The 11,043-nt window shown below is 42.9% G+C and overlaps 1 protein-coding gene across 1 annotated transcript; it reads right to left on the bottom strand.

Moving 5' to 3' along the window:
- Positions 1 to 1,578: 1,578 nt before the first annotated feature.
- On the bottom strand, positions 1,579 to 7,941 carry LOC123121582 (glutamate receptor 2.7). The gene is made up of 5 exons (XM_044541602.1): positions 7,661 to 7,941; positions 5,705 to 7,053; positions 4,693 to 4,996; positions 3,180 to 3,583; positions 1,579 to 2,135 (listed from the first exon to the last, which is right to left on the bottom strand). Exons 1-5 carry the CDS (start codon positions 7,782 to 7,784, stop codon positions 1,686 to 1,688), a joined length of 2,631 nt encoding a protein of 876 aa, XP_044397537.1. The 5' UTR covers positions 7,785 to 7,941; the 3' UTR covers positions 1,579 to 1,685.
- Positions 7,942 to 11,043: the final 3,102 nt, after the last annotated feature.

The raw sequence follows: 11,043 nt of genomic DNA, 5'->3' as shown, positions 1-11,043 counted from the left end.
TCGGCACTCGGGCGCTGGAGAGGCACACGGCAGAGCGGGGGAATGGCGCCGTCTGTTCAAGTAAGATGGCGACTCTACTACCACGGGTATTTTAGTTCCATATCAGTAGTTTAGGGCATCTCTAGCAAATCCCCTATCCTAAAATTCAAAAATCTTCTCCCTATCCCGTTTCCCTTTTTCTTTTTAGGAAAATAACTTTTGCTCAGCTAGCAGATCCCCTATGCTAAATTTTAATTTTACCAAATCTTCAAAACATTTTCAAACGAATCACAACATATTAATTAAGAACCTGAACAATCAAGTGCACACAATTCAAATACATAAGAAATTTAATGTTCTGAAACATGAAAATTCAAATTCGAACACAACATACGGTTCAATTGAACTAAGAATTCAAATAAACACGATGCTAGAGGAATCTGCTAGAAAGGCCTTAATCCCTCAAAACCAAAAAACTTCCCTCAAATATAACTTTTGAGGGATCTGCTAGAGATGCCCTTAGTTGCGATTCGATGGGGGTCAAAGGGAAAGGAAAATAAAATAAATACCTGTTCTTTCTCTCTCCACACAATTTTTTTTCTCCCTGGCGCGTGCATGTTTATGTTCTAAGATGAGTTTTTTCTATCTACTACGATGATGCCTAGAAAGCGGGTTTTGAACACATCTATCATTTCTAGACTTGTTTGTTGATTCTCCCGGGACTAGAGGGCGTCGTCTCTGTTCCCGTAGTACCTCATCGCTTTCCTGTTGTCTCATATTTCTGATGTATGAGAATTTTGGCATCGATCATTAGTTAAACCCCCACTAGCATCTGAAATTTTGTAGGCTGGTGCATCTTGATTTGCCCCCTGCTACTGATATATTCCATCCATCCAAGGTTTAATTAGCTTCTTCTTTAAATAACCAGAGCAATCTCAATTGAATCATAAAGCAAGTACTGTTTTGATATATATTTTCAGGCTGTATGAGCCCAAAATAATTCAGGTTTTAAGAGTCAGATTTTCTTCTGTACATTGCCATGGTGTGATGGTCACCTTCCGTGGTATGGGAAAATTTTCTTGGTTGTTGGCTCCTTGTCTTGCCTTCTAGGGTGTCGGGATGAAATGTGAGCATTGGTTCAGGTTGAGAGGAAGCTGTGGCAGTGGTCATGGTTGAAACTGGAAGAAAGGGGACGATGCTCTCGGAAGACCAAATCAGAGCTTTTACTCTCTGCCTCATAGTCTGAAACTTGTTCCTTTTTCCAGTTTTTTTTTTCAGATTCTGTTTTCCGTTGTTGTTCTTGATGTGCTGCCACTGGCCACATCTTTTGTACTCAGACAATCCTTAGACCTCGGTCTGGTTTTGGAATTTATAAGGTAGACTGTGGCCTACCTTCTTATCCAAAAAAATATAAGGGACACGGACACAGTGCACAGGTGCCAAATTGTAGTTCAGGTTACCCTGATACTCCTTGGATTACACAATCTTACACTGATAGATTGTTGATTTACACTTGGAACCTGAGCAAAATCAGAATACATTACACAATAAGCTTACAATTGCATTGCTGCTGCACTGGCATGCAGTTAGCAGGCATGACTGTCAGCATTCATACATACTACACAGGCAAATACACACATGAGAACAAAAGATGACCAGGTGTACTCTGGAAACTGGGAACCTGAGTAAGGCTGCTTAACATGGCGCTACAAACCATTGCCTGGTGTTCCATGAAGTGTAAAATCCGGAGTTTGGACTTCTGAACACGGGCTTGTGAGTACTCTGGATATCTCTATCTCCTGCTGGTAGGCGTAGCCATCTGAATCATCTGGTACAGTTAACTGCATATCGTGGGGCGGGTTAGAATCTGCAGTCGTCTCAATCAGACCTGTGCTGTCCCCTATCTTGTACCTCTTGTAGAGAAACATCACGAGGGCTATCAAAAGGGCAGAAGTTGAAGCAACTCCTGTGAGCAGAAAGAGTCCTGAAAAGTTTTTGAAGTTTAGACTGCTTGAGCCGATGGTGGGGCCGTCATTCTGACAGGCATGTTGGTCTCCTATCCATTTCCTTTCTATCTGAATGATAGTATCTCCCTCTGTTATGCTGAGGATTGCCCTTGAGAAGTCCTCGACCAGAGGGGAACGCTTGGGGAAGGCCTATGCAAGTAAACATATTCGATATTATACAAACTACTTAAGCAATAGGAATTCAAAAATTATTTTCCACACGAAAGTGGACACAAATCTCTTTCACCCCGCAAAAAAAAAAGAAAAAGAAAGTGGACACAAATAGCATGAAATTATTTTCCACACGAAAGTGGACACAGATAGCATGGTACATATTTACACTTTCTGCAAACAAGTGCCTCTGGATTGAAGTGTTTTTTTTTTCCGCGAGGCCTGTGCTGCCGCTTTTCTTTTCTTCTTTCTTATAGGGCTTGTTGAGCTGTGCCCTCAGCAGAACCCGGTGTACTCTGTTTGTCTGCTACTTTTGTGTGTGTGTGCGGTGTGAACATTTGTTGAACCTTGTGGCTCTGGTGGTTTGCTTTTTGTATAAAGCGGGGCGAAAACCTTTTTCGGTAAGTGTTTTCTTTTTCTTTTGGAGTGATGTAGTTTCAAGTTTTGGTTGATAGAAGCTGTCAACTTGATACTAACTGTGATATGCCACTCTGCTGCCTATATTTCTTTGTGCATGTAATTTGGCATCTTTGGTCAATACAATTTTATTCTAGAACTAAATATATGATTCTCACCGCATATGCTTCTCGTCCAGTGTACCTATATGTTCAAATGTGCACTGCATAGTTCGTGAACCTTAGATCACTGGCCAATAGCTTTTTTTACTATAAGTTGTTCCTCGTAACAAACTACTACAACTAACAGTATGACTTAGAAGTTTTTGAAAGTACTAACTGCAGTAAAAGATTGTGGAGAATGATGACCTCCATACCACGTATTGTCTTGTTAGACTGCATTGCTTTGTTACCATCTTGGGTCTTAGCACTGTTCATTGGTCATGCAGCAGCTTTGTTAATCTATATCTTATATTTCCATATGTACTCATGTTTTGGTAAGTATGTTCTGTTACGAGTCGGTCCCTTTTCTATGTCTGAGTAGCTTTCAAGTATAACTTTCCTAGTTTTTTTATACTTACTTTAGAGGTATGTAATGTGCAAAAATTATCTGGTATAGCTAACTTACAAAGCCAAAACCTTCGGATTTGTAAATTGGTCCGATCATTGTATAACCTTTGCAATACTTAGAGAGGAATATTTTGATGCATGGAACTTCTTCTATCACAGCAGCAATACCACCATTTTTGCTCCCTTCATAGAGTGCATCATCAAAATCGTCTGGATTGTATGCCTTGATCTTTCTTCTGTCAAAACCAATTTGTTCTAATAGGTCCCCTAAGTAAGAGCCATTTGTGTACCCCACATATTCTCCTTTCTCAAGGAGTTCATGGACATCAGTTACTGTGGGTTGAAGCTGCTGCACGGTAAGCATTGATGATAAGTTCGCTGTATAACTTGATGTAATAACGAGGAGAACCAAAGCCCATACAATGATAACCAATCTAGACAAAATACTTTCCACCCTCTCCCCTGCAAAATGGTGAACAACCATCTATTACCAGCTCCAAAGGGAAGACGAATACTGAATTGATTCTTAGCATGATAGCATCTTTGTTTTCTTAGTACAAAATCAAATAATTATGACAAATTGAGTACATTTCACAGAACACTAGGTAACTGATCATTATTAACACAAATGAATTAGGAATAACTGACCCAATACCATCAAGTGCTACTTCGCCAAAATAAAATTCCGATGTTTGCAGTGCCACCGGCGGGGGCGGAGGTATGAATTTCCTAACAGAGAGAAGTCTGCATTACCTCCCTCATTTCTTGATGAAGTTTAAGTTACAACCCTCCCCAACTTCTCTGTTTAAAGTGCAAACTCCAACTGTGGTTGATTGCGGTTTTGTCCTACGTGTCTGCCACATCAACTTCTATCTACTCCCCTCCACGTCAACGCGACACAACAAACTTCAGAACTGATGGTTTCCTAAAGCTTTGTTCCATTTGGCTGAATTTGACCAGTAGATTAAGGGGATCATCTTTGATTTTCTGTAATTGTTTCACATTTTTCTGGACAGTTTGAATTATGATTTTTGTTGCTTCAAATCTTTTGTCAAAATTTGAACTTCCCAAAAAAATATAAATAATTACATAAAATCTAAGATGTTCCTCTGACTCTAGTTTTCAGATTTCATCCAACAATTTAGGATAAAACTAGTTCTGAAGTTTTTGCTTCAGATTTTGACTCAAAATGCAAACTTCTCAGAAAAAATCTGAAAGGTGATCTCCTGACTGTATTATTCAAATTTCAGGCAAACAAATAAACATTTTAGGAGAAAATCAGTTCGAAAGTTTGTTGCAATGTGTTGACATGGTGGGGAGGAGAGAGAAGCTGAGGTGGCAGATACGTAGGACAAAACCACGGTCAACCATAGTCAAAACAGGCAATTGGGATCTTTTTGAGTGGTTCCAGAATTGGAGGCTGTACTTTAAAACATAAAGTTAGAGAGGGTGGGGGGTGGGGTGGGGGGGGGGGACTTTCTCTCTTTCCCCTAAAACACCCTCTTTGAGCTTACATAGGCAATATTCTGTACAGAAATAAGAAAGTATAATATGGTAACATCGTCACTTACTATCAGCAAAGAAGGGGAAAAATATTGCTATCCCAAGCTGGCGGGAAATGGAACCAGTCAGTTCAGTGTTATCGATTCGTCGCTCCAATAGCCAGATGACAGCCCCTGTGAATATGAAGAATACAATGCTTCCAAACCACAAGTCAGTAGTTAATGGCTTCAAGAAAATCCATGTACCCTTTGTCGTTCCATCCTTGACTGGCACAATCATTGCTATCCCAGATTCAGTATAAGGTAATGTGAAATCAGCATAGGAAGTTCTGTTGTGCCTGATAGTTATATCCCCGACTGCAATTTGGTACACCTGCAAGCATGTCATTTAGTGTTGCATACCCATGTTTCTTTAAACTAATGATCACTTGATCAGTATACTCTATACTACTCCTTAATCTCCACAAAAGTTATGAATTATTAGGGCTTGTGGAAAACATTAGCGAACAGCACGCGTGCTTCCAAACCACAAGTCAGCACGCATGCAACAATTCTACCATAATCTTAGAAAAACACTAGTAGTGCAAACCACAAGTCAGCACGCATGCAACAATTCTACCATAATCTTAGAAAAACACTAGTATGTAGTGCCATTTATGGGCATATATCTAGTCAATCCTTAACTGGTTGAATCGTACAGTTAGTAATAATCTTTTCTTCCAGAATAAATATTGTTTAGGTATATGCACATAGAACAAGGAGGAAAGTAATGCCTTAACTTCTGACATAATTAGCCCTTGTGCGCATCTATCTTATACTTGTACCAATCAGCATTCAGTATGACTAACTGGTGGAAACAGTTGCCCAGAAAAAGTAAAACGAGTGTACAAAATTGCTAAAATATGATTAGATTGCACAAGTAGGAATAGATGAAGACAATTTTGCAAACACACACACACACACACACACACACACACTACAATATGCGTGGTAAATTTAGCAAAATATTTTGTGCAATAAAGAGAGCATGCCCAATTTCTGCAATAACGCTATTGATAGTGTGAGAACCAAAATTTCTTACCCCAAGATTAACTTGGTAGACAAAATCATCATAGCTACCATGGCTTACTCCTTTTACGTTATGAAATGCTACATGTTCATAAGGGATTGCATATGGGAGTCGCTTTAACACCTCTTCAAATACGTCAATGGCATACCCAGTGGCAATTATTGCATTGGTTAGTGGATCCATTTCAACCTTCATAAGCTCAGGATACCCACTTGTCTGTACACCTACTCGGAGCTTTTTTCCATTGGTAGGAATTTGCCACCCTTTAGGCACGGTAGATACTTCTCCTGGCCAAACCACTTGAGTCAGATTAGGCCCAGAATTTAGGTATGTGTGTTCTGATCCATTTTGATTCAAATTCTGTATTATTCCATGCTTTGCCGTCCAGAAGCCTATTCCTTTCGGCTCTCTTCTAACCACATTAATTATCTGGAATATGGAAGATTGAAGCTGCCTGCTCCTAAGGTCAAAATCACCACTTAAGCCTCTGAACTTACGCTGTAGGATTGCATCTAGAAGTTTATGACCAATTGACATTGTAGAAATACCCAAAGTTCCAAGACACGTTGAGTTTTTTATGTCTTGCTGCTTCTGAAACGTTGCATTGTCCATGCTTACCTTTTCTGCTGCTTGTGCCAAGGCCCAAATAGTGTCATAACCCCAGAGCCCAAAAATGCTTAGTTGCAATGGTGGGTCATCCAGGTTGTCTTGCCTGTACCTCGCATTCCATCTCTTAGTAAAATCATCAAGTTCCTTCGATTTAGGCACATGGAATCTCACACCCAATGCACCATCCATTGCATCAAGAACCGAAGGGCTTAGTGAGTCGACAACATTTGCAATCCCATCTGTCAAAATCCACGCATAGGCTCCACTCATCATTCCTAACTCTTTGGCCTTTGTGAAGAGAGTGGAGCCAAAGCCAAAGGCTGATGACATGTGCACAATGTAGACCCTTGTTGGCATTGTCATTAGCTTGTATAGCTCTTTCTCAACTTGGTCACTGTTCGCTGATCGAGAGATTGCACTGCGGTATGGCATAGAAGCTCCAAACTCTTGGAGGGCATCAACCAGATAGGGTATGATGCCCCTGCCATAGTCTGTGTCCTCATAGATGGGCACTACTTCCTTCCAGCCGTATGCCTTAATAAGAGCAGCAAGGCTATTCACTTGAGCAGCATCACTTAGAGTTGCACGCAAAAAATATGGCACATCGGCAGATGAAAGAGTGGGATTCGTTGCTGTGAAGGAGATAACTGGGACTTGACTGTTGTTCCCAATATCAGACACAAAAGTAGCCTCTGAAGATTTTTGTGGACCAATGATGGCCCGTACATAGTAATTTTGCAGCAGGTCAACAGCTGTGCAAATGTGCAATTTAGTCAAGAAAATATATATTTAAAAACATATGTGTAGATTCTGGTTGCAGCTAAGATATCTAGTGCATGTACATTAGGCAACCTCTGATGTTATAACTGAAGAGTATGACGACTTGGGCTATATGATCATTTCTTAAGGTACTGATGGTCCTGACTTTGAGGGGCATAAGTATATCAAGGAATCAAGTCCGTAGGGAAATTCCAAAATTGCCTACTTCTATTTTTGCGCAAATTCACGAAGTCATCTTTTTGGAAGTAGTATATTAAAAAAAAATTGTTTCAGACTTGCAGTGGCAATAGAAAACAATCACAATACATTTGTAGAAGTCGTATACTGAACGAATTAAGGAAAATTATAGTTTCAGTGCTTCTTTGGTTTGCTTCTCTCTACATAAATCTATGTTTTGGAGTTTTAAGAGGAAATCAGCAAAGTTCCTAAATGTTTTTGGCTTTAGTATCATGATGCACAACAAAATAAGAACAGCACAGGATTTCGCTTCATCACAGATACCAAGTTTAACAGTTCCTTTCTTATGTTTCATAGCTTCTTTTCGGTGATGGATAACAATTCTCAAAATGTGACATGTACCTTGTGATGCAGCTCGCATATTGTCTCCGTTGGAATCCCTGATGTGGAGAACTAGCTTTGTCGTATAATTCCTGTGGACTGCATAGAAATCTTCCATGGCCATCAATATGCTGGTACGTGCCATTTTGCCAACCAAAGACTTCAGATGGAGGATCACTCCAACATCAAATATACCTGCTCTACTCTGGGTAACATTTTGACCAACAGTGAGACTGATGAATGGCAAGAACAACACCAACAATAAGGTGGCCCTGGCTGCAGCGTCCGTCCCTTGAGCTGTTTCTACTGGGACAGGGTGGTGTGGTGTAGAGTCAATGCAGTCTCTTATAGCAATGGTTATCATTGTTCATTGCACCTGGGGAGCAGCAATAATTGGCGTTATTCTAACCAAGTCAAATGACATTTTTCAGATTCGTCAGCTCCGAACTATAATATCAACTGTCTGTTTGGGCTATCTTTTTCTTGTGGAAGAATCTACCGTTCTATATGTATGTATAAAGTGGATGACACCTGTACTTCGAAGTGATGGCTCGGCAAGTTCGAGGAAAGTTCCTGTGCCAAACCCATGAAGAATGACGTTGGTAAATTCCTCATCCGTTGAATCTTCTGAATCCAAGACTTTGATCCTTGAGGAATGGGATTGTGACAAGTCAAGGAGCTCAGCTTATACTCTTCCATGCTTGTGTTGTATATGGTGGAAGGTTTATTTTTGAATAGTGCAAGTTGCATTTTTCATCAAACTGAAGTTGCACTTTCCAGAATCGATCAAAAGATAAGAAATATGTCCCCCTCTAGGTGCTTACATAACTGTACTTAATCATTTCTTCTCGAGAAAATAGAGGAACGAGTTAGTTAATGACTATTGAGTAGTGGCATATTTGCTACGCTGATTACATTCATATTCGAATAGTCTCTTTTTAAGAGCGCGAGGGATAACAGACTCATGCAGCCTGAAAAATGGCACTGCTGGAAATAATTTCCTGTTGTTGCAATTATTTTCACAGGAGCAGAAGTCAAGTCATGTCATTGTGATATTTGCTGGTGGCTAGGATTCTGTTAAACATTTGAGAATCAGATTTTGATAGTCGAAGACTTGAGGCGTCTGCATAATTGGCCTTCTGATTTACCCATCAGTTTATGTAGCGGTTGGTTCGTATGATAGATTGTGGCCTGAAGACTTGCAAATCAGATGGATTCATGGAAAGTATACGCTGGAAAAACAGTATTCCTATAGGAAAAGTCTCTAAATCCACCGACTGATTTCTTCATCTTGTAAACCCCCTCCTCTGTGCGCCACGTGGCCCCCGTCAGGCAGCCCACCGCTTCCCTCAACCTTATCTCTAACGGGAAGCTGCCTCCTCCACATGTTTCTTTTCTTCCCCTTTTCAATCCCATTCATCCCCACAGCCAGAGGAGAGTACCCATGGCGAGCACCACCAAAGCAGCTAGAAAAACAGCAGGGGCTGCCGCCGGCGGCCGGCTTGCTGCATCCTCCGCCCAACCCAGTCAATGTTGAAAACAAAGAGGACGATGGTGCGCATGGTGTGGGGCGGTGGCGCGGAATCCCGCGGGGCTGCGTGGTAGTGGCCACCGGAGCTGCAGATGACGACGGTGTTGGAGATGGGTTGCCACTCGTCGCACATCCTACAATCGGGAAGCTGAGGAGAGGAGCAGGGCAACATCGGGCTGCCAGAGCTCCAGCGGCACCGCGTGCTGCGTCGCAACATCTTCGTCGCCACCGCCTTATTCGTCGCAGCACCTCGCCGCCGTCGCGTTGTGCTGCAGTGAAGCTTCGCCGGCTCCCGTCGGGTGCGGCGAGGTTGTAATGAAGCGTCGTCGAAGCTGCAGTGAAGCGCCGCGGCGGTCGTCGGAGCTCCGGCGAGGTTGCAATGAAGCGCCGTCGAAGCTGCAGTGAAGCGCCGCGGCGGTCGTCGGAGCTCCGGCGAGGTTGCAATGAAGACGTGGAAGCTGCAGTGAAGCGCTGCGGCGGTCGTCGGAGCTCCGGCGAGGTTGCAATGAAGACGTGGAAGCTGCAGTGAAGCGCTGCGGCGGTTGTGGGAGCTCCGGTGAGGTTGCAATGAAGCATTGCGGCGGTCGTGGGAGCTCCGGTGAGGTTGTAATGAAGCTCCGGCGAGGTTTCATTGCAACAGGCCGTCAGCTGCAACGGCTAGCGGGGCGGAGGTGGGAGCGTGCGCGTGGTTCAGCTCAGAGATCGGACGGACCAGGGTTGTTCGATCGGACGGACGCGAACGCGGTTTATAAATTGAGAGAATCATCCGACTTACGCCTAGCACCGGCCATTCCTATAAGACCAAGTCTAGATTCAAACTTTGCCCGTCAAGCTTGACCCACCTAATGACCAGGTGACACGTGTCTGGCATGGATTTCGAAGCAACTCAACGCCTTCTTCCCGCGAGCCTTGACGATGGCGTGTCTGACCAACCCCAGTTCTCGTCAACTTGGCGACTGACCAGGACGGGACCTCGGCGCCGGCATGCTCAGTACGTACTGAGCACAACCTTGCGGTCAAAGAGAGCGCCATGGGCTCGGAGTACTGTTCTTGTTAGCTGTGGTACGCGCCATCTGTTTGGCTAGTAAAACTGTATTTAAAAAAAGGGCCTACTTAAAATCAGTCAACTGAGATTTAACCAAGTCTCAGTTGACCATGTAGCATTTTCTGTGACCGTTTGCAAGCATTGTTTCCTACCGGTTGCAACATTCGTCTTGTTGGTTGAAGCATGTCACCCTCATTGGGTGTAGCACGTCATCTCACCGGTTGCAACATCCTTCAGTGATGGTTGTAGCATTTTAGTTAGAAGGTCTGTAGCATTTGTTGTTGTTGCTTGCAATACTATCGCAACATTTTTCATTGCCGTTTGTAGCATCTAGCCATGCCGCTTGTAGCAAAAACACACACACACACACACACACACACACACACACACACACACACACACACACACACACACACACACACACACACACACTAACGTCACTCGACCGAGACTTCGTTAAGTCTCAATCGACAGAGTTCTAGACACACCCTTAAAAGAAAACTTTCGATCTATTCATAATCTGTCATGACAATAGAAGGAACTAAAAATTGCGCCCTTGTTTGTAGACCACCTAACTATGACTACAAGCACTGGAGTGCGCACCGCCGTCATTGCCCATTCCTCATTGGAGTCGGGCACAAACTTGTTGCGGTAGACAGTTAGGAAGTTGTTGTGCTGGGCCCCCATAGGACCAGCGCACTAAAACAACAACCGTCGTCGATGAAGACATGCTTAAATCGAAAAGATCCAACACACGAACAAAGACTAGATCCACGGAGATCCACAGAAGACCAACGCCGACCGAATCTCACAAGATCTGTTGGTGAC

Source organism: Triticum aestivum, chromosome 5D, assembly GCF_018294505.1.
Source record: "Triticum aestivum cultivar Chinese Spring chromosome 5D, IWGSC CS RefSeq v2.1, whole genome shotgun sequence".
Lineage (NCBI taxonomy): Eukaryota > Viridiplantae > Streptophyta > Magnoliopsida > Poales > Poaceae > Triticum > Triticum aestivum.
Note: the sequence above shows the minus strand (reverse complement) of the source record. Positions and strands in the feature narration are given on the sequence as shown.